The following is a 24,588-nucleotide window of genomic DNA, read 5'->3' as shown; positions in this document are numbered from 1 at the left end:
TATTTACATGTTTAAATAAAAAAAAAAAACAAAAAACAACACTTGTACAGAATCTAGGGAGAACAGGAGTTTATTGAATTTTATCTGTCTGAAAAGTGCTGGTGAAAAGTTGCCATTTCATGCTTTGTCTATAGACATGATAAGTCAAAAGAGAAATTGTTGCAAAAAACAAGCTCATTTGAAAACGGAGTGTTTCTCCAGAACTTATCATTCCTAAGTGAACACAAATGTGAGAAGTTTTTACATGAAGCTAGTCCTTTTCATTGTCAGATGCAACATCTACACTTAAGGTCCCTCACAACTATTAAAATACTTTCAGGCAGTATTAATACACGGAAAAGCAATTAGTCATATCTTCAAGAAGCCAGGTATCCCAGCTCTAAAAGTGCATAATTTAAAACATTAGTAATGGAATATTTTGAAAGAACATCTCATTCAGTATTAATGCATGCCATTATTACAAAAATATTCATTGCCTTTTGTAGGTTCAACAACTTTCTTCTGTAGACAACAAAAAGCATGCTGAATGGTATCAGATCAATATAAATCTATTTTTAATGAGGTTTAAGACACTGTTCAAGTCCCATTAAGAGCAGCCTCCTCCAACTGTGCATCACTGTAGGCTTGCACAGCTGTTAAAAGTTTTTCACTAATGTGGCTTAGACTGGCCCCAAAATTAAAGCAGGGCATTAAGACTGGATCTTGAAATTTAGAAATCCTTCATTTGTTTAAATAAAATATTAAAAACTACTGTAATAATTAGGTATAAAAGTTAAGTAACAAATTTGGGCCTAACTAGCACAACATACAGGTATTTACACAAATGCAGATTTGCAGTGGTCTTTAATACTGGGAAGACATCAGAATATAAATCACGTGCTCAAGCCCACCCTCCCCTAGACCAAAAGACACAAAAGACTTAGGGAAGAGTAATATAAATTGCATGTCAGCTCAACTGCCCAAGTCAGCCTAACAGCATGGCTCAGCCTGCTTCAAAGTCAGCAGCAGTCACAAGCAAACCAGGCTGGTTGTAGTCATTTTAGCAGCTGCACTTTAAGTTACACTGCAAGTAATTAACCCCAAGTCAACAAGGTATTTGCATAAAGCAGTTGATGACATCAATTTTCTAAATGGATGATGATGAAATACACAGAAAGCCCAAGATGAAAGAGCAGATGAAGACGTGAGATGTTAAAATGATGCAACAAAACAGATATATAAATTAAAGAATGTTTAATCAAGACAATCCTTTCTTTTTCCTTTTTCTTAAACAGAGGTTCTTCCAGAAATTTTTAAATTGGAAAATCAAAGCCTATTCCCACAATAGTGAGGCCACTTCTTTCAAGCAGCTCTGTTGTACAACTGTTACCAGGATCCTGAACTATTTAAATTTTCTATTGATATTTCTGAACTAAAAAGTTTCAAAATATTGTATAGATTTTATTTGTGCTCCACATATTACAAGCAATTAACAACACAAAGAAAGGTTCAATTCCTCAGCTAGAACACCAAACTCTATACCAAGTATTACATGTACACAATACTTGCACAGTGACAAGCACAAGGAAGTACTAGTTAAGCACTTTCAGATATTCACAGCAACTCTTAAAATCCACTTCAGTTCTTCCATGCCACCCAGGCTACAATTTAAGGCATCTCCACACAGCCATCCATCCACTGACCCACCCACTCCCATACACACGATTTATGTTGGAGGTGTTTACTCTTACAAAGAAATCACTATGTCAATCAGGTACCATTTATTATTTATCCCTCTAACTGTGTCAGCATTGAGATATGACAGTTAAACCAGTGTTAAATCAATACAATATTTACAGAGCACAGCACATTAAGCTTGAGACACTCACTTGGAGGATAAAACCACATTTTAGAGCAGGACAAAGGTCACCATTATTATGTGTTTGAAATCAGCTATTTACAGGTCCCTATGACATAACTATAGTCTGTACACGGTTCCAACGGGGCAGGCAAAAAGCAGGATAGGCATTTACTTTAAGGGAATTTAAACATACAATTTGGAAGCATATTATTATGCTACCCTGAACGCCATAAACCACCTTAACATTCTTCAAGGTGGTCTCATATCCTAGAATGGCATGTCCAGCTGATGCAAAACAGACAACACAACATTTACTTGGTGGAGAGTGCTTACTCCAGCTATTCAGACATCAGAACTTTGAAGGCAATTCGTCCCAGAAACTTGTCACGGTCATCTTGGTTTTTTAAATTAGGTGAGCCCAGGATCTTACACTCAATTGCTATTTCTTCTTTGGTACCGTTGGGGCTAATTGCTAGTTGAACAGCCACTAGAGGCTGCAAATAGTGAGCCTAGTAAACAGAAAGATGGGGAAAATAATTGAGAGACCAGAATAAGTTAGCATTAAATTAACACTTAATCCATTAGAACAGTTAAGAGAAAAGCTAATTAGAAACCCATCTTTTCTAAGTCAAATCTGATTCAGGTAAGACACTTTATTTTCCCAGCTTAGAAACACATTCCTCATACTATTTCTTTACTAATATATTCAACATAATGTGAGTCACAGACAGTATCTTCAAGAGGCATATGACTTTACCCCTTTCTATTTTATTAGGTCCAATTCTTCTAAAAACCTTAAATAAAAGAACCTCAGAAATTAGTGTCTTCCAAGCCGTTCTACTGACTCTTCTTGTCTTAGGCTTGGTTTGGAAGGGTGTGTGTAATCTGCTACTTTTCTAGCAGGGTTTAAAGTGTTTTGTTGTAGTTTTTTTTCTAAAAGTCCGACTCAACAAATACTAATAAACCAGCTTCTCTTCTCCCCTTCCCATTTACTTTTTCAGCCACAAACCATTCTGAAAGGCGCTATCTGTTTAATAACTTTACACACAAACTCATCCTTGAACATCCTGACAGTGTCCTCCTGGTCAGTCATATTTGGTGGAACAATTACAACTGGTGACTACTACAAAAAGTAAAATTTAAGAATGAGTGCAGAATCAATGCCATTCTTTTGTCAACCCAATAAAGAACTTGCATTCTATTGTTAAGTGCCTGTGCATTAAATAGGAACCTATAATACACTATCAAGGCAGCATTTTATCCAATGTTCATGAAGCACTTCCATAATTTATTAATATTTTTAGATTAGTACTGCTGACTGATGATTAAGCACAATTCTTTTCCAGGTTAAAATTAATTTAAATCAATGAACTAAATACAACATTATATTATTATGCAAGTATAAACCTTGAATTTCAGTTGAACAAAATTTTGTGTTAAGACTTTTTCTCTCCTCATTAGCTTAAAAAATCTTTAATACATTTCTGTTAGTTTTAGGCTATCTTCTCTACCAAAGAACACACCACAGAATACTCAAAGTATCATTTACAAAGGATGATGTCATGGAAACAGATGTGCTAAAATCTTTAATATGAAGTACTAGTGTAAGAAATAGATTGAAGTAGCTGCTTTCATTAGATAATAGTTTTACTAAAGCAGAAATTTTCCTGTGCTCCCATAAACTTCAAAGTGGAGGGAGGAAAGGCAGCTAGGCAAGGCTCCCTCAAAACTTTCCAGTTGTAAGGGTGATACCACACTTAAGAGTTCTCTAAAAATCAAAACTAACATTCCCATGTTTCCTCAGGGAGAGAGGTCTTCTTACCATCAAGGTTTTTCCAAAGGGGTACACAAACTTCTATGATGTTTTGAAAAGAGATGATACCAGAATTTACTTTTACTCAGTATAAAATTTGGAGGAGGGAAGAGAGGCAGCATCCTCATTAACTATGTCAGATCATCTAAAAAAGGGAACATTCTCCAAGGTCAGAGTGGGGCTCTTTGTACTAAGCAGCAAAAGACAAAAACCATCCTGGACCACAAAACTGTAGATACTAGTACTGTTCTGTCTCCTACCTGAACAAGAGCAGCAAATTGATTCAAATCTTCTTAACTCTTTTACAGAATAAAGTAATTTAACACTTCCACACTGATATAATATAAAAATTCTGTTGCATAGCCAAGAAATCAATCCAGATTATTGAGACCTAGTCAAATACAGAAGCTTCTCACAACTCTTCTTACTGCCTCTTCTTTTTCTCACTATGCAAATGTTAGGAGAATTAGGCCTCACATAAGCAAAAATCCCTAAAACCATTCCATCCCTGTTCCACATGAAAAAGAACATGAAAGGACAATGAGCCAAAAACTGGGGAAGGGGGGACGCAGATAATAATAAAAAAAGTTTTTTCTAAATCATCTAATTCAAGCAAGGAATAGCACTGTGTTTTGCCCATCTTCATTAGTGTCTTTTCATAATCTTTCATTGTCTATCAGTATAGCATCAAGATGGGAATGTTAGTAAAGCTCCTCATCCCATCCTTGGAACAAACTGGGGCTTGACATGTCAAGGTGCACAGATGCTGTATTTTGCATTTCTTAGGGGAGCAGTGATCTCCTTTTCTGTTCTTTCATTCCAAGAATGGGACAGAGTCTGTACTGACTCCAGCTGTTGGAAGCACACACAATCTCTCTTTAATTTACCTGAGTAAACAGATGGGGCACCAATTCATAACATGGCAACAAAATGGAAAATACAGAACTGCCCAGAAGTAACATGAAAGCAAATGCTGAAGGAACACAAGCTCCTTCCTCATTAGTAAAAGCCATGGGAGGATAAAAAAGGTTATGGAGTTGCTGCAAGTATAGAGTACAGTGGGAAAATAACTGACAAAGGAGTAGTTTAATACAAAAATCACTTTGGTGAAATTACAAGCACCCACCATGGTAATCTATGGATCTAATAGATTTATGTTCGAAAAAGTACCTTTATCTTCAATGGTGAACGGTGTTTATTAAACTAAATAACTTGGTCACAAGAGGCAATATAATTTCCTGTTTTATAGAAGGTACAGTTTTCTGCATCAGTGATCACAAACTGATGCAAGAAAAAAATTCAAGTTTCAAAAGAAACTGGAGTTTTAATTTATGTATACTGTGTTCATAAAGTACACAGTGAGTTTGGGGTTTTTACAACAAAAATTTTAGAAAATCCCAAACCAAGTGCTGCCTTGAAGTCCTTCTTCATAAAACAGGGCAAACAGAAAACATGACACGCACAGTCACAAAGAAATATAATCAACACCACTATAAGGAACTGTAAACTTAATATCCTATACAGAAACTCCAAAGATTAAGCACTAGAAAGTGTGTTGTAACATGAAGACACAGTACACTTCTCCTGCTTTTCCCTGCATTCATAAATACTCCAAAAGACTTCAATGAACAAAAAAGAGCAGCCACTCTCAAGACTGCTGGTGTACAGCCACTCCTCCATTAGGACAATGCCCAGTTTGGTCATGTCTGCCAAAGCAGGTCTCCAGCCTCATCAAGTGCTGTGCAACATCTGCATCTGCAACATTCCTTAGCAGCACCTCATTAGAAAGTTCAAACTTCAGAATTAATCTGCTACTAGCAGCTGTAAATGCACACAGAAACGAAACATTGACATTGAAGACCATCATTAAGGGATACTTACATGCAAGCTTTTCCCATAGTATGGGAAGTACATCAAATCCATCATGCCATTAGGAGGAAAATAATTTATGTTAACCATGCCTTCTTCCTGTAATTGCAGACAGCAACAAAAGTAGAAATTAACATTTGCTTGCATAAAAACAAACACAAAATTAAAATGATAAACCCAATGATGATGTGCAAGATACCTAAAAAAGGGCAACTGACTTACAAACTCATAGAATAATTCAAACCAGATTTCTTTTGGCAAATAGTCACATGCTGCACACATCTGCTGCAGTAAGGATTAGCAGTACTTAAATTAGCAATCAAGTCAAAGACAGCTTGCCTTCACACTTATGAGTCAAAGAAATGGAGAAGAGCATGTTCATTGTAATGAGTAATTTAACAACCCAACCCCCCATATGTAATTAAAATTCCAAGTATCTCCAAGCAAGCTTGTGCATTCTGGTGAACCATGTTCATTTTAAACCAGGCTTTTAAGCCTCTCAAGTGTGTAATGATAGAAGCCTTCACAGAGAACCAGAGACACCTCTCTGCAACACTGTCATTCCTAACATTAGGTGTCCTCTATCCTTCAAATACAGGCCAGATAAGAAGAAACCCAAATGGTTAAAATGGTGATGTTACTGAGTTCTATCACCACCTCAAAGGAACAATATATACAGATGCAGGCGTTATCACTCAGCTGGCCCCTGCCAAATCCCAGATCCTGAAATAAGAAGCAGCTACCTACAAAGCTGCTGCCTAATTTCTAAGGAGTCACTCAATCCATCAGAATAACAATACACAAACACCTCTCCCTATATACAACATTCTTCAATACTGTATATCCTGGCAGAATATCAAACTACTGAAAGTCCAAACCACCAGGAAATGCCCACATCTAATGTGACTTTCTGTAATAAATTAAATATATTACCATAACCAAGAGAATTGTCATTAAAACAACCCCCCCAAAATGCTAAAAGGAAGTTCAGAACATCACTGCCTGTTCCACATAATTCACAAGTTCAAAGTGTATTAGAAAGTTTCGTTGTTGTTTCTCTATTACCATATACAACAGCTATGAATTTCAACAGATACACTACAAAATTCAGAAGACAACTGAAGTAAGATCAAAACACATTTAAGAACAAGCCACAGCTCAAGGTTACTTTCTTTTCACTTCCTCAAAGGAACACACAATTTTTTTTTTTATATGGCCACATTCTCATTCCTTTGCAGTCAAAATTACTGCAATCATTAATATGTGTTTATTAAGTATTTCAGACCTTGAGCTTGCATATATAACTATTAAGCAAGAATATGTTGATTTCTGCCATTATTCTTTATTATATTTAAAGCTCATGCAGCTGAAAGTACTCACTTTTCAATTATGTTGCTAAAATAATGGTTAAATAATCAGCATATGGAATAACATAGGCAAAGTAAATAGGAGTAGTGCTTTCTGGAGCAGCTAAATACAAGGCATGCATGCAGTCATCACTACACACTAAATATATGCATTAGGCTATTGGTGCAATAGCAGGGAGGTTCTGGAACATGCAGCTGCCTATCTAGTGCAACTGCTGGGGGTGGGTTCCAGATCTTCTTGAGTAAACAATCCTAACTAATATCGCTACACGATTAAATAAAATCAAACCAAAAAACATCTAAAACAAGCTGCATTTGCTGAAGAACTTCAAGAATTAGTCCATTAGTGAGTGTCACTGTTTCTGCTTATCATGTAGTTTCTACAAAGAGCTGCTGGCAGTCAGCAAATCTAAAAATCAGACAACTTATCTGGAAAGAGACTTCCACTTCACTAACGGGATCTTAATGAAGACTGTAGTTTAGAAAGAAGAATTTACCAGATGTTGAAAATATATACTAAAGAAGTAATATAATAAATACCCAAAGAAAGAATTTGAGAAGGAAGGGTTCACTTGAGAAGAAGAAATGGAGAAGACAAAGAGCAGCATTCATTAGTAGAAATTGTAAAACAACAGACTTCTATCAAAAGAAGCAAGTTAACTCAGATCCTGAGCACGCTGACAAAAGGCACATAGAGTGTCATTCATACAGCCATTCTTCATTTCTGTCAACTACAAAGTGATACCTAACACAAAGTCAGGATGGTCAATAAACAGCAGAAAACAAATATTTTGGAATTAAGGCTCCTTTTCTCCAGTTAAGAACAAAAAACTTCATCAGATTTATCAGTTTACAAAAAAGGTTGTTTTAAGTTGAAAGAAATACTGCTGCAAGATATTCTAACGCATGTGAAACTGCACAACTCTGGCCGTAAACTAAAGACCTAAAATGCTGATCTTCAAACTTCTTGGAGGTAGAATCTTTTGTTGGCTTGTTTCTCTTTGCGGAGATTCTCAACACTGCAGATTAGTTCCCACAGGGTGCAGGAGGAAGAACTAGCTATAATGAGTGTCTGACACTGCAAACTTCCTTCATCTACAGAAATTACAGTGAAGACAGCTTCATCTACATGAGGGCAGAGGGGGAAGCATCCCCAGCTATAAGTGTGCTGACTCTGAAATCACTCATCTATGTAAAGTTTCTCCATTTAAAAAAAAAAAACAACATATAAAAAGTGCAGGGAGAACAAAGATGATTCACCTCACAGGAGAGTACCTGAAGAACATAAATTCCACACTGAAAAACTTAGAATGTTTCAGGTGGCCATGACTGACACAATGTACAGAAAGGAGGTCTTAACCTAATTTTGTATTTGAGAGATTTGTAAAAGCAAAAAATACCATTTAAAAGTCAGATGGTGTGCTAAGTCCAGGCAGACACTTCTCCAAATTGCTCTCAATATACGTAGAACTGATGCACAGAAGTTCTGTCTGAGCATAAGAACCTTTTTCCTGTGCAGTGATCAGGCACTGGAATAGATTATCCAGAGAGTATGTGGAGTCTCCATCACTGGAGACATTCCAGAACTGTCTGGACACAACCCTGTGCCACAGGCTCTAGGATGACCCTGCTTGAGCAGGGAGGTGGGACCAGATGACCACTGTGATCCCATCCAACTTCATCCATTCTGTGATTCTTAATTCTAGGAAATATTTAAAAACAGAGATGAAAGGAAAATAAAAAAATCAGTGAACAGTAAATCTACAGGATGAATTCTAAAATTGTAACTGCTACCTAAGCTTTCCTAAGCAAGTAAATTATTATAAGCCAGGGTGAGAATAGGCTAGTAAAGATAAAATAGATGCATTCCAAGTAGCAAAGCCTGACAAATACTTCCCTGGAAGTCACAAAATAACTAGTAATATTAATAATTTTAAAATTCAAAACCATCACACTCGTGTAGAACACAATTTTAAGTGGATAAAGTAGCAGAACTTTGCATTTATAGAAAGAGGATGCAAGAAAAAAAATAATTTCTATGTATCCCAAAGGGTAAAAAAATAGCAAAAAACCACCACCATGATCAACCAAGTTGGTATCAAGTTTACTGTTTTGCTAGTGAAACCAGTTAAGAGGGTAAGAAAAAGTAGCATCTGCTTAGCATAGTTTTTGCTATTGTCTCAGAGCATCCATAGATGAAAGTTGAAGAAATAGGACCATAAAATAGGATTGCCATTGATATTTTATAAATCACTTGAACATTAGTTCTCAACACATCCCAAAGCATTTCTGGTTAAATGAAGATGACTGTTCTGGATCCAATTCCATGCTGCAACACGGAATTGATATGCAAACCCAAGTTCATTCACTGATGGCACCGAGCAAAAAAATGCAAAACACTTCAGAGAACTTGATCCCTTTAAAACGATCACAAAAAATGACAGAGGAGGGGCCAAAAACAGCCTTATGAGATTCAAAGCTGAGAACTTATCACATCTACAAATACAGACTGGGAAATAACCAGAAGAATGATTTAAATAATAAAACAATTAAAATAAAGACTAGTGTATTTTACAAACAGCAAAATCACCTTGCTTTTCAATGTGATCACAAAGCGAGAAATGCTGTCATTAACAATACCGCAGCTAGTGGAAAACTTCTGTCCAGTTCGGGATATCAGATTGCAAAACAGATGATAAATTAGACAAGTCAAAAGAAAAAGAATACAGTAGAAGTAGAAGGAACTTAATTGCTTCATTCTATTCAAGAGAATGATGTGAGGTTTGTGAATGGAAGCAAAGAAATCAGTCTCAAGTAAGAGGAGGAATCACCTTTGATTGCTATGCACTGTCATGGAGAGATCAAAACTTTCAAAGACTCCACAAAAATCAACTGTTAAAGTCTGTGCCTACCACAGGTATCTAGGATGAAGGCAGAAACCCATACAAGTGTTTTTCTCATTAACTGCTGATATTTCCCAGCCTACGCTTTTATCAGTCACCAGAAGCTAAAAGCCAGGACTCTGCCTCTTGCTCAAGCTAGACTTACCAAGCTTTTCACTGCTCCCCAAGCAGTCTAGGAAAAATACCCATAAGTCAAAGCAATTATTATAATTGCAATAAAACATTCTGTGTAAATCCATTGGTACATAACAAATATGCAAAGATTAGCTGTTACTATAAGTAGTTTATACTTGATTTGAAGGCAACTTTTACTTGAGTGGTAACATTAGTTTTCACACACAGTTGTCTTACCCATCATTTATAAAACTGTCTAAGGTGCACTTGCAGCATGGAGAAAAAATAAAAATACAGGTTATGAAATGGGAAAACAAAATATAACTCACAATAAATAAATAAACAAGGCCATAAAAACACATGTCTGCATTTTCCTCAACTCTAAACCAAATCAGGTAGTTCTAACATATCTAAGGATGAAAAAACAACCAAAAAATGTTTCTATAAGGACACTGAAGAAATTAAAGACACTAAAACTAAATTAGACATACAGTAAGATGAAAAACACAAAGAGAAGTACAAAATCTCTAAGAAGACAATAGTGAAATAAACTACTTCATTATTCATGGTAATCACAAGGAAAAACAACCCACTTATTTCTTACATTCTGAACTGACCTTAGGTGTACACTCTATACGTGGCTCTCCTTCAGGCTTTAATCCAATTATCTAAAGGAAACAAAGTTAAAATATTTACAGACCTTTTTCCTTCTTTCCGTTTTCACAGACTGAATTTGAACTCTTCCCTCACTAAATATGAATTCATACAGGGACTAAATTTATCCAGTGTCATTTTTATCTGAACACAATTTAAAACTAGGACTAAGATTAAAAGTATTGTTAAGTTAAATAGTTTACTCAGGTTAACTCAAAGTAGTAGTACAGCAGTCACAGAAAGTACTGTTTTCTTATTTTACATTTAGCATGTAATTTTAATGGCTCGAACCAGTTAGCAATTCAAGTAGCAAGTAACACCATTGAAAAGTCAAATATTTTGTAAAGTTTTTCTCACCTTTCATAGTTTAAGAGCTACAGAATGCATTACATTCTAGTTAAGAGTTCTGGTACACAGACACGAAGTAAAACACTTGACTTTGCAGAGTGGTCTAGAATCTGTTTCACAGAACAGCAAGTAAAAGCAAAGAACAATATACTTCTTAAAACAGATTTCAGATATTTTGGTACAAGTAATCAAAGCCAATACTTGTAAGTATTAGAAAGATCAAAAAGATCACTTCATACTACTCTCTGAAATTGCTCAATGTTTCAGTAGATTACACTGTTCAAGAAACGCAAATATCTTGAGCAGCAAACTGAACACATATTTCAATCCTTCCCAAAGTAACTTTTTCATACAGCAGTAGCTGGGAGCACTTGTACTAAGAACTAAAAAATAAGTAAGCACTTACTCTATTCATTTTCACAAGCACACAGGGAGTTCCTTTAGAATAGCCAAAATTTGCATCTTCCTTCCCAGAGCACTGTCCAAGCTGAGAGATGTTAAATTGACAAGCCTTTTTAACAGCAGCATCACTCTGATCAAAGATCTGTCCCGGGGTACACACTATGTTTTGGGACTGCTTTGAATCATTATATGCTATGAAACAAAAACAGCTTGTAAATCAATGGTATATAAGTAGCCAAAACCTGCAATTCCTATATAAATAATTATTGTGTTACTTCCCTAATAGTTTTCTCAAAGAAGTATTTTCAGAGCACTGTCTCTTACATCCATCTTAAACACTTTTTCAAAGCATATAGACAAGCAGTGTACTGGAATGAAAAATAAAGAGTATTACAGAAGAATTAATACTTCCTGCTTTTAAAATTGTAACAATAATCACAACTTCATTAATTTCTGTACATAAAATAACTATATATTCTAAGCCAATAATGTATTAAAATACAAACAATCAAGTTTTACCTGGAAACTCAACCAGTTTTCCCTTTGCACATGTTTCTTTTATGAATACACAGGAAAACTTTAAAGTATTTCAATAATTTATATTAAATTGCCGCTACATTTACATTGGATAGTATAATTTATATTATATTAACATCTCAAGTTGTTTCTCACTTTCTTGTGTTTCTAAAGTGCATAGACCACGCTGTCACAAATGCTATACTACTCCCATTTAAGATACTTTGTGGTTTCTTCTCCTCCCTTAGACCTCAGCTCCCAGCTAATAAGGTAAATGGAGAAAGGGAAAGTTCATCCTCAATGCAAGACCCACAGAACTAGAGGAGAGGCAGGTAGTCATGAAATGCAGCACTCCTCCCAGGAACTCTTGGCAGAGCTATGAAAGAAAAGCCTACTCATAGAAGCTTTTAGTAGGCACCAAAGCCATGAATATAGAGAGTATATAGCTGTAGCTAACAAAGCAACTCATGCACACAGTGAGATTTCACAGCACCTTCTACATTCTAGCTTACAACTTCTGAGGGGTTAATATTTTCAACTGATTTCCATATTATTACAATAAGTGCACACACAGGCACACACATAAAATAACATATGACAAACCAGTGATTTTGCCATCCTTCAGACTTGTCCTGTGTTACCTTTTCTCCATGTTCTAAATTCAGTGTTTTAATATTTCTCTGCATATACTGTGTATCAGAGTGAAAAAAAAAAACAATAACTTGCAATTAATCTAATCTTTGTGTGCCTCATTTTTCTAACACTCAAGTTCTTCAGACCAAGTATTCTCACTTGGTTACCAAATCTTTAGATTAAGACTAATCAGGTAAGTCTTGATAAACTTTGTCTCCAAATACAAGACCTGTATTATTTTAAATTGAATTATTTTAGCATATGTAATTTCTACATCTTACAGTATTTAAATAACCACATCACCCAAAACTCTTCATTATGTACTGCACTATTCCTCATGCTCAGGCTCCCTGTCCAATACAGGCATTATACTCAGCTTTTTCTGTAACATATAGACCTTTATAACACATGCATCTACAGTGACCCTGAACTTGCATTAGTCTCCAATAGCCATTAGTAACTACAAGCAAGAAATGAAATTATGTTCTCAAGATTAAGACTCCTAAATTACTTGGGCAATTTTAAGCAACTTACATTCAAGGAAGTTTTGAAGTGTAGTAACATATTCTGAATATGACTGGCTGTCACTCTTGTTAAAGTAAAATTCCAATGCAGTGTCTGGCTTTGGTGAAATCATAAGTCCTTAAAAAGAAAAAGTTAAAGTTAAGAACTAAGCAACTTATCTTTCCTTCACCACTCTAACCCCTACTCAAATATCCATAAATTGGAAAATGTTTATCATCTGTAAAGAAACATTAATGTTACCCCTATATTCCACAGTACTGGAAGGTGCTTCATGTTTCAAAATCAGCATTACATTAATTAACATTTAAATCCAACCCAATGTATAACTGCAATTCACAAACCAAACCAAGTGATTAGGAAAAGCAAAATCACAAGTTTAATCACTTTCAATCAAAGATTTTTATTGATCCACTTTTCACACTCAGCAAATTAAGCTTAAAAATAATTGAAAAAAATCCCAAAAGCACACCCAGAAAAGCATCACTTCAAGCAATAGTTCAAAGCTTTAGACAGTACAGAGTGAAGCTATGATTATATTATTTGCATAGAAATACAGAAAAATGTTTTTAAAAATTTGATTATGCATAAAGGCGATTTGAAAGTTACAGCAGTCAAAACAGACAAGCCGAGTTAGTTTTCAGTTTTCTCCTCAAAGTTTAGGTGCCACCTGTTCCACAGAGAATACAAGACACTTTACACAGCCACAGGGGCTGTGTAAGTGCTCTGGAGGTGCCTCCTGGCCCCACAGCATCAGTGTCCCCTGGGGGAACTCCGGCTCCTTTGGGCTGCAGGAGCTACGAGGCCATGGATCAGCAAAGGCTGCATCCAGCCTCAGCTGAAGGATGGACAAGGCACACACGGAATGAAGTAAGCATGGCCCTCTCAAGGGCTGAACTGCCCTCCTGCTTCCCAGCATACGGCCCAGAAAGCTGCACAGTTCAATCTCTGGGATTTCCCTGGAGCAGGTCAAAGCAAAAGGCACACCCCAGCCTGTGCCACCAGGAGTTGTCACTTACACAGGTACCTGATGCTTCTATTACTCATCACAGCTTCAGTGGTAGATGAAATAGCACTACACCACCTGATATTGCAGCAGAGATTTAAATTGTTTGATCAGTCAAATTTGGCAAAAAGGAAGAAGCTGCAATTATACAGCAACTGATTGTATCATCTTAGGATGTTGTGTAGTTTCCCTGTCCTCTGGCAAAACCAATTAAAACTAGATTAATTAAATTTAAGACAGAAAACAAAAATCTCACAAAAAAATTTAAAACCAGGCCTTCTTTATTAAAAAATTAACATTTAAGAAAGTAAGACTGCAGTGGGAACATAAAGTTAGGTTATTGTAGTTAACCATCACAGTCAGGTACTGTAAAGCATATCAAGACTGTAGCTCAGCAGCCCAAGTCTATTAAAGATTTACCTACAGAAATAGCCAAGCTCCTCATCCAAAGGCAGAAATTATTTGCAAATACTTGCAACTTGCAAATAAAAAATATAATTCATCACTGACAAATGCCTTTCAGCTTTTACAAAACCCAGATACAATTTAAAGTTTTTTCTTCTAAGTCTTTTATAAGATTTCAAATAAATAATAAATCCTCTTTTTTTGCAATAACAGCAGTTAAATTATTTCATGGAAGCCACAAGTAAAGGCCTTAATGACTGACAGTCCATATAAAACTACAAACACTATTTTGGCTGCAAATTACTTTGCACCATTACAGTAATTTTCTGGCCTTCACACTGAACTGGGATTCAAGAAAATAAAAGGCAGGGCTGAAAAATCACTGCAGAGGTTTTACACATCAAGAGCTTTTAGGAGATAAGAGATTATTATGTACAGAACTATAATGTAAACAAAGGACTTAAATGGCATTTTTCAAAGGGAATATGACAAAGTAACTAAACTAGTCATCAATGAATCAAAAATAATTTGAAGAGATTTACTGCTTTGGGGGAATGTCAGAAACATCCTATGAAGAGGGGACTGCTCCACTTCCAGTGGATTATATTCTGCCTAAAAACTATGGTGTAAATTCTACAGAAAAAGCTATTTGAGGGACTGATGCATAGACAGAGAGATGCAGGATTTGAGCTCTTCTAGAGGAACAGAATTAACTGTCTCAGCATAGGATCACATTGCAAAAGAGATCACATTATTTTACAATTCCAGGAGGGATTTAACAAAAAAGGTTTTAAAATCATCTGGACTTGATTTATACTATTATACCCCAGTGTGCAACACAAGTCACATATCAATTGTAAAATAAATCAACTGTGAGATTTCCAAGTACATTTAACATAAGAGCAGAACCTTTGACCTACGGCATCCAGGTTTTGTGTGTAGATTTTAGTTTTTTTAAAGAATTTAAGTTTACAGCCAGGAACATTACATGTGTCACTGCAAATGAAAAATGACAGAGTTAAGGAGAAACATTAAAACAGAAACAAGCAATTTGATTATCTTTAATGTATGAGTTACTAAAGACATCATCAATAAAGAGATTTAATTTAGAAATGTTACAGGAGTTTTTCAATCAAAAACTAATTGTGGCATACATACTTTTAAAAACAAACATCCCTTATGACTTACTTCAAAATCAAGGAAAATTAATACTCTGAACTACATGAGAAGAAATGTCACTCGAGCCCAGCATTAAGCCACAGCTATCCACAGCTCCATCCACTATGATGCTTCTGACTTCTACTACAGACACATTGAAAATGGGGAGAAATGGGGAGAAATGGGCAACTAAGCCACTTTTTTCCCCCTCATTTATTTTTCTTCTCTCTTTCTAAAAAATTATTATTTCCATCATCTAGCCCACTCTCAGCTTGAAAAAATGGCACAAACCCTCAAAATCCCTTACAATATGACACTTGTTAGAGAAGCCAGAACACTATACAAAAAAAAATTCTGTTCAGAAGCCAGATGTTTATCACACTGGCCCAAACTGCAATTTGCTCACACAAAGATCACTATCATCTTCAGTGTGGACACAGTTGGAAAATAATGTTCAATTTTAAGAGCTTTGCATTCAATAAAAGAAAAAAAGTATTAAAAAAATAATATATTGGTGGAAGTGAGACAACATTATTATACTGGGGAAGACAACCACCTTATTACTCATTCTTATTTGTACAAGGTCATTTTTTCTAACATACAGCTCCTTGAAGCAGCCAGCAGTGAGACAGGTGGGCACTACACAAAGGAAGCAAAACACCACTTTCAGTGAGAGCTATGTGTTACACAGACTTAGCTTCATCATAAAACTACCTAGTACACTAAAAACTCTGACAGCCCTCTGTCCTACAATCCTCATATGCTCTTGAGCAGATCACACCCACAGTACAGCTTTCCTTTACCTTCTGCAAAGTATCAAACACTAATCAAGGTGGTCTTCCATCTGATCCAAGAGAACTGGTTTAAAGTATCTTTACAACCATCTGATTAAATTATAAACCCACTTCTACAGGAGCACGATGTGTGGATCTGCAGGTAAAATTGTGGTCTACAGGACAAATTCAACTGACAGGAGCTTAGAGGAAACAGCAAAAGTTAGTATATACACATAAAAAGCTTCTGCCTGAATTTATGCTATAAACATGCATAACTTGTCACACACGAAGTTTTACTTTTGCAACCTGCAAGTAACTGAATAATGACCATGATCTCCCTAAGTAGTTCATACTTCAAAAAAGCTCTCAAATGAAACCTAGATGTTAATCCAGAAGGTTTATGAAAAAATAAATACAGTGTTACCTGGACTAGAAATCCGGTCACGGTATTTCGGTATATCACTGCTCAGTGTCTGAAGCATAACCCACATTGTGAATGTGAAGAGTGCTGCTAGGAAGCCATAGAATACCAGATAGAATAGCAAGATCAATCCTGTAAAGAAAAGGTTAAAATTACTATTTTTGTTTCATCTAATTCCATTATCTATTTTGAAAATAAAAAATGGGAATTAGCAATACAATGTTTGTAGTCATAAATACGCCCTCCAGCATACATATGTAATTCACAGGGCACAATAATGCATACAAAGAGGTTTTCTCAATACTTTCTGATTATTAAAGCTTATAGGGCATTTTGGCATCTCTATTTTTAAGAGAAAAGCATTAAAAAACACTCTTTGGGCTATACAGGAAAGCTCGCAAAAATGACTAAGCAGTGCATTAGGAAAAAAAACAACTGTCACTTGTTTGCTGGAATTTTAGCTTTGCATTTGGTTGTTGGGAAGATGAAAGAACTGAGGGAAAAAGATGAAATTACTATACTGGATCCAGACCAGGGAGGAAGCAATTGGTGCTTCAATAGCATAGCTGATATTTGGGAGAACTCCACAGAGCAGTCCTTCATGCATGTCCTGTTACAAGATACTTCTCAAGGTGAAAATGCTTTCTGCCATATGTTCTTGAAAACAAACCAAGACCTCTCATCAGATTTATCCAGTCTAACACACACACCTGCTTTACCAATCTACCCTGGGGACCCAGCAATCCACCAAATTCACCAAACAGAAGATTCAACTTGTTTCATTAACTGAGCACTCAACCCCAACCTAAACAAATGTGTGAGATTCTGTTTTAAGACTGAGTACCTGAGATTAAGGAAATTTGCAGAGATTTTGTAAAAAACGAATGGGAGCTAGTAAAAGTACTGAGGGAACTGGATGCTTGGACTGAGAGCCATCTTTAAAACCATTCTCATTCAAAACCATAACCAAATGTTGACACAAATTCAATTTGTATTGGATATTCTAGCTGTAAGGGTGCTATCAGAAGCCACAGATGTAACTCGGGTATAAAGAAAAGCACTTCAAAACCATTATGCAACATCCTACCACTGACTTGATTACGAGAATCAAGCGCAGAACATTTTAACCTTTCAGAGAAAAGGAAAAAGCAAAAGCAAATAACTGTACTCCAGTGCTATGTATCGTCCACTGGAAGATGACAGAAGAAAGCCTAAGCCCTGGCCACTGTCCCAGAAACTATGCTTGCATTTTGCACTGAAATAGTCTCCAGCGTAGTATGGTCCCCAGAAACCAATGACTGCTAAAAATCCAAGTATCCGTTTTACTTCTCCCAAAAGAATTCTGTGTACATCTATTAAAATAATGACATGGTTTCCAAATTCTTTATCTTAAGTAAAGTTCTCAACAGCAACCAGTTGACTCTCACATATTGCAGAATTTACCGACCAATCTGCAATAACCTGAAAATGATCAGCTATTTAAAATACACTTGAAACCACCAAGATGTAAGTTTCTATGCAGCAATTAAAAGTAGCAAAGTGTGCAAACACAAACAAGATTATTCTATAAAGAACAAGACAGCTGGACATCTATTGTGAATGATTGCTAAGGTCATTTAGAAGCTATTTAGGTGCTAAAATGAGAACATAAAACCAAATAGTAGAAATTCTAGTCAACAAAAGCCATTACAAAAGTTGCATCTGTATTTGGCACAGTAGCAATTTGTTTTACCTATAAACTTATAATTGCTTTAACTGAATTCAAAACAGAACAAGGATCTTCTGATTAATATCCAATGTGTTCTGGGTATTATGAAACCAACCAAACAAAAAAAACCAAACCTCCCTTACAAAACCTCTGGTCAGCTCTCATTTTGATCCACAGCAGTTCATCAACGACTGGATACTTTCATCAAATTGTCTAGAAAGTACACTTTCCATCAAGGGGCCAAGGCATTCATTGAACAGTCCCAATGGAACGGGAGAATTTGACACGTAAGACAAGACAAGCAGCTACCATGGCAAGTAGAGTAAAAGCAAGAAAATCAGGGAAATTATTTCAGAATACACCCATATGTTAATTTCTAAAACAATATGCCAAACTTGATTGGAAAAAGAAAAAACTGATGAGCATAACATGGGCAATCAGAGCACCACGCTGTGCAGTTCTAAGCAGCCATGGCCCTAAGACGAGTCCTGGTTTGGGCCAACACTAGCACATCACCGGCATTCCTGCCTCGGAGCTGACCCTGAAGAGCAGTGCCAGAAGGGGCAGCTCTCCCCCATGGGGTCACTGGTGCACTCCAGCAGGGCCCGGTCCCCTTCCCCACCAAGGGCAGCAGAGGGCAGAGCTCGGACCCCTGACAGCCCGGAGGGAGCACCAGTACAGGGCTAACAGTGATTGATCCCCACTGTGTGATGGAGACTGCAGTGACAGCAGCACCTTCCCCAGCCCCTCTCCCTCCCCGCAGCAGCCCAATCACCGGGCATTGCAGCACGAACACGGCTGGAAAGGCTGCTTCTATTCACGGCCCTGAAGCTCCACTGGCCTCCCCCAGCCCAGCAAAGCACATGCCTGCTTGCACACAGATTATTTTTAATCTTTATTTTAATGTAGCTTGTAAATGCACTGCAGAACGCTAGCCACTAAACTGACCCATTTACACTACACTGCCGCATTAAAGAGGGAAAAAACAAACAACAAAAATCCCCTCTGCAACTTCCAACAGCCCCAAACTGAGTAAGCTGCTCTTTGTGAGCCTATTAGTACTAATTATCCTTAGCTAATCACAGTGAGCAAGCCATAACCTGTCAAGAAACTCTGCCAAAATAACTTCACATAACACTGGATTTCTTGTCAGGAAACAAGATGTACCCAACTAGCAGTGAAAAGCTATCTTCTATATTTCCTCCAAACAAAGTACAGCTTCCACATCTAACATGCAACCCAACTCAATTGCTGTACACCAAAACAATAACACTAAAACTCAAAATTCTGCATTACAATTTACCTAGTTGCTTTTGTTTGCTTTTTGCAAGGCATCGCGGTACCAAAAACACTTCTTCATATTCTAACCACATCAACAAGCAAGTTAAATCTGGAAAACTTCAATTTCTGAACCAACATGTTGGTACTTTCATTAGCTGGAATTAATTTTCAGGAATCAAAACACCTCTTCACTGTGAAAATTAGAATTTCTGACCGTGGTAAAAGCAAGATACAACATACCTGGCCATCATTTCCATGGAATACAAGCATTCCAAACTTCACATGGCAAAAGCAATGAAATTAAAAGCATGTTACTCTGGCATAAACCAGACTGGCAAACCTACCTGTATGTAATGCACAGTTAGATATATACAGGTATCAGTATAAATGCTCCCTCAAATTAAATTCTGGTTTTATGGTTTGTTGGATTCCATGCTGCACTGATCCTATCAACTGCATCGCTGTCCTTCAGCATCTTCAGCAAGTGGGATTTAAGCACTCAAGTGATTCTCCTACTGACTTCCAGGGTTCCAGTACCAGGAACATCAAAGAATTTTAGTCCACCTGCAGACAATTTCCTTACTTTAACCTAACGTAACTATACATGTGAAATAATCACTAATCATGTGTCAATCTTATTTCTTGGACACTCAAGAATTACTGTTTTCCAGGTTTGGGTGACAGCAGAGGGATAGGAAGAGAAAGACTTGGAAGAAATGTAACTTCAGTCCCATGTTATATTCTACATCACAATAAGCCAGGGCTCCACACAGAATATGGCTACACCTCAGGAGACAATAAAAATTGTCAAGTGCAACACTTGTGAAGAATCACAAAAGCCAGGGTCTGATGCCATGATTAAGCATTTAGAACATACCCCCAACACCACAAAATACATTTACTATACTGCTAGAGCATACTGATTGATATCTGCAACAAGACAAAGTAAGATGCCTTTTTTCAGAGCAATCAGAGTCAAGGAAAATAAAATATTCTACTGCAATGGCAGACAGTGATGCCAGAATGTTTAATATTACACTACTCACGAAGAAAGCTAAATGATAATAAATCCCTGCTCAAAACACCAATAAAGAAGACAAAATAACTATGTCAGAAAAGCAGTTAAAATTCTGACAGCACTTTTTTGTCTTCACTGAATTCCAACCTGGAATTCAATGAAGACAAAAAAAGAAGCAAAACTGGATCCTTTGTTATGGCAGCCAACAAGAATATATTTCCATTGACATGGTGGAATGCTTTCCTAAAAATAAGGTGTTGGGGTCTTTGGTGGGGTCTTTGTTTGCAATTACAAACACATATGTGCACCAAAGGATACAACTAAGCACTCAAAAGAAAATTCAGTAGGTCTGAATTTCTACGTAGTTCAAGGCAATACCACCTCTACCTCAAAAACCCTTACACAGTCAGCTTTACAGAAAGACTTAAATATACTTGCCATTACATCTAGTGTAACCAGAGATGAAGTATTGCTACAGTCTATATTGCCCTTCTTTTTTGGCACAAGTTATTTTCCCGTAACCTTATGCTTAAAGAATTAACTACCTTGTAAGACAGTGCACACATCTGAGTATGCAGTGAGCATCTCACTACAAGACACTTGTGATTATCTCAATTCTTTCTAACTCTAGGCAGACACAGCCACACAGAGACAGATGCTGATCTTCCTTTTACTTTCAGGAAGGCCCCACCCTGCAGTCTGTAGAATTCTCCTTTCTCTGCTCTACCCTATTAAATCCCGGGTGTATCCCAGACCCACCCTCAGTCCCATCACTTCTCCAAGAACTATTAGCACCTCTCATTCTTTGCTACTGAGAACAGCACAGCCTCAAGTCAGTAGCTTTTCCCAGTATTTTCTGTCTCTTTTAATACAACAAATAACTATGAGAATAATTAAGAATAGAAGAGTTTGGGAGGAGTGTGTGTAGGTTTGGATATTAACTTGTGAAAGAGTCAAACTGAAGTACCCCTCAAGTCTGCAAAAATATAAGGTAAAAGTCTCCAATTTTTTCCACAGGAGTATACACTATAGAGTTTTCACCAAGCTGTAAAAAGCAATTCTTTACCAAACTCTAAAATGGAACCTCTGTTACATGACAAATGAGTACAGGAGCCACTTGTGCTTGATCTTTTCACAAATCATGACATGGAAATGGCAGAGGAGTACTCCAATGCCATAGAATTGGGATTCACAGAAAATCACTGCCTTGCAGTTACCATAAGCACTCCCAGACTATGCCAGACTAGGGCAAAACATGCACATACTGTGAATAATTACTTAACAGTTTCTCTACTGCTGCTGTCTTACTTCTGTGAGGAAGCTGTCTTGAGACAAGAGAAATATGCACGGAAGAACCAAAGCCAGCTGAATTCTCATGGTGCTGCCCCTGGAGACACAACTCAGCAGACTGGCAACCAGAGCTCTCCTCCCCTGTGTCTGCCTTTCAGCCCAGAGACCAGCAACAGAAAAGGAACTGTAGTCAGTGAGAGCTCTAAGCTCACACTTCCACGGTAAGAGCAGGAGACCAAATCCTGCATATTCTCCTGTGCCAACAGAGGCACCCAGTTAGTGTCCTGCCATTAATAAAGTAAAACCAAACAGAAAGCCACACACCTCACCCCAAAACAGTCTATACTACTATAACAGTCTATACTACTATAATTAAAGAAGCACAGTATGTTAATCACGGAATGCCAAAACAAACAAATATTGATGAAAAAATACACTAAAAATATGGTGTTACTGAACATTCACTTCCTAATGTCTAGGCTGAGAAAGTGGTATATTGTAGTAACCACATGCCAATCACCTAAACTACTAAAAAAACTTCTTAATGAAGTAAAATTACTGGACTTGCCTACACGAAGTAAAATTCTTCAAACTGTCAATAGATACTTTCTCAAGTAACTGTAGAAACTCAGTTACCAACTAAATAATCTCATCTTCAAATGCTATCTACTGGCCTTGGTCTAGCATGGACAAGTAACATCCTAAGTAACTTATCCTACTAGATAGGTTTAAACAGAGATGATTTCCCGTTCACCTTTTAAAAAAAAACCAAAAAAACCAAAACAGGCTATTTCTAACATATCTACAGTCTGTGCTGCTCAGACTCATGACACAGCCAGACTTTTGCAATCCACACACCCAACCCACGCACTTGAGGAAACCTGCCTGTACAGAAAGATCACTAGACAACAGCATAGTGGAAATTTCCTATCCTTTGCTATTCAACTGGCAGAGTAGCTTTAAGCTCTTATTTCCATTTGAATGGAGGGGAACTCCTGTCAGAGCTCGGGCCCTCTCCTGACAGACAGGAGACACTGGCACGGCAGAGAAAGCACACCCCATGTACAGTCCGCTTAAAGTTCCTCCTCGCTGTTTCAATATTAGCACTCATTGAGATCGTGTCAAGGCCAAGGATGTACTGGCCTGTTCCTTAACACCACGCTGAGAGTCTTGTTGGTTTTGTAAGCACAACTATTAAGTATCCCAACTACATCCAAGTTTTGGGAGGAGACACAGCATTTTCTGTAGTCAGTAAATATGTCCCTTGAGGGCTGAAGAAACATCCTAATATTAAGCATTTGTACAACTGTTTAATATGAGAAAACACACTCGGAAAAGCAAAACATTTTTATTGGAAGCAACCAGATTACGATAACATGCTTTCCAGCTCAGAAGAAAGCAATAGGATGACTACCTGAAAATAGGAAAACAAACACTGCCTTCATAGGCTTTACTGGAGAGCCTTCATTTAAAGCTTCCTTTAAGAAAATAAAAGGCCCAGGAGCCCTACGCTGGAACAAATTTAGCACGATGACGCACAACCCCACACAACGATCACTTTCTGGAATTGGGGCTCATGAACTTTGGGGAGGAAGGCTGGGGATTTTCCTTTACTCTCCCCGAGCTGCAGCTCCAAGTACAAAGGCGATTCGCGCCCATTCATTCTGGATTCCGTGCGCCGCTGGAGCGCGGGGGGGTGTCGGGCACGGCCGGAGCGGGGGAGCTGCCCCGGCACGCGCAGGCTGCGGGCGGCGCGGGCGATGCCGCGGGCGGGGCCGCCCCGCACCTCGCGGCGGAAACCCGTCACAGCCGCACCGCGGCGGCCCCCGGCAAAGCGGGGGGAGAGGAGCCCACGGGCCCGCACCGGCTGCGGGTCGGGCGCTGAGTCACGTCGGGACGCGCTCCGGGAGCTGCCCCTTCCCCCCGACCCCCGCCCCCGCTACCACGGACCGAGCTATTTTTAGAGCAGCGGCTGTAACGGACACCGCGGCGCGTGCGCCGCCGCAGCCGCGCGGGCCGCCTCACCTGGCGCGTGCCACCCCCGCATCCCCGCGGGGACCCTCCCGCATCCCGTCCCCTCATGCCCACGGGGGGCCCTCCCGCATCCCGCCCCCTCACCCCTGCGGGGACCCTCTATCCCGCCCCCTCATCCCCGCGGGGGGCCTCCCGCATCCCGCCCCCGCGCCTCCCGCGCTCGGCCCCGCTCCCCGCCGCCCCTCGGCTTCGCCGGCGCCTCGCCCCGCCCTTGTGCCCCGCGGCAGCCCTTACCCCAGCTCTTCGCTGTGCGCCCCAGGAACTCGCCGCTGTTGGGGTTGTAGATGAACTGCCGCCACTCGGCCATGCTCTGGCGGAAGGGCTTCTTCGTTTCCTTAGTCATGGCGAGGCGAGGGGCGGCTGCGTCGCGTACTCCGGCGGCAGAGCCTCCCCGGCAAAGAAAGCCGCAGCCAGCGCCCGCTCCCAACCGCTAAGTAACTGCGGCCGCGGCGCCCGGCGGGAGAGCGGGCGGGGGCCGGGCACGCCGGGACCTTCCCCAATCCCGCCCTC

General features: G+C 38.5%; 1 protein-coding gene across 2 annotated transcripts; it reads right to left on the bottom strand.

Annotated features, from left to right (window-relative positions):
- Window positions 1–54: 54 nt before the first annotated feature.
- On the bottom strand, window positions 55–24,588 carry ATP1B3 (ATPase Na+/K+ transporting subunit beta 3). 2 transcript variants are annotated; one of them, XM_033068369.1, is made up of 8 exons: window positions 24,313–24,588; window positions 16,751–16,879; window positions 12,994–13,101; window positions 11,315–11,502; window positions 10,524–10,574; window positions 9,938–9,964; window positions 5,535–5,621; window positions 55–2,349 (listed from the first exon to the last, which is right to left on the bottom strand). In XM_033068369.1, the coding sequence occupies exons 1-8, from the start codon at window positions 24,419–24,421 to the stop codon at window positions 2,179–2,181; spliced, it is 870 nt and encodes a 289-aa protein (XP_032924260.1). In that variant the 5' UTR covers window positions 24,422–24,588; the 3' UTR covers window positions 55–2,178. The 2 variants fall into 2 exon arrangements, with proteins under 2 accessions (XP_032924260.1, XP_032924261.1); XM_033068370.1 differs by lacking the exon at window positions 9,938–9,964.

The sequence above is a fragment of the Catharus ustulatus genome, chromosome 10, assembly GCF_009819885.2.
Source record: "Catharus ustulatus isolate bCatUst1 chromosome 10, bCatUst1.pri.v2, whole genome shotgun sequence".
Lineage (NCBI taxonomy): Eukaryota > Metazoa > Chordata > Aves > Passeriformes > Turdidae > Catharus > Catharus ustulatus.
Note: the sequence above shows the minus strand (reverse complement) of the source record. Positions and strands in the feature narration are given on the sequence as shown.

Excerpts from the sequence above, each read along its gene's own strand:
- ATP1B3 (XM_033068369.1), bottom strand. The coding sequence starts at position 24,421 with ATGACTAAGGAAACGAAGAAGCCCTTCCGCCAGAGCATGGCCGAGTGG. Across the intron at positions 10,575-11,314 it reads TGCTTGTGAAAATGAATAGA|ATAATTGGATTAAAGCCTGA; the intron begins GTAAGTGCTTAC and ends TGTTTCCTTTAG. Across the intron at positions 2,350-5,534 it reads ACTATGGGAAAAGCTTGCAT|GCTCACTATTTGCAGCCTCT; the intron begins GTAAGTATCCCT and ends TCTGTTTACTAG.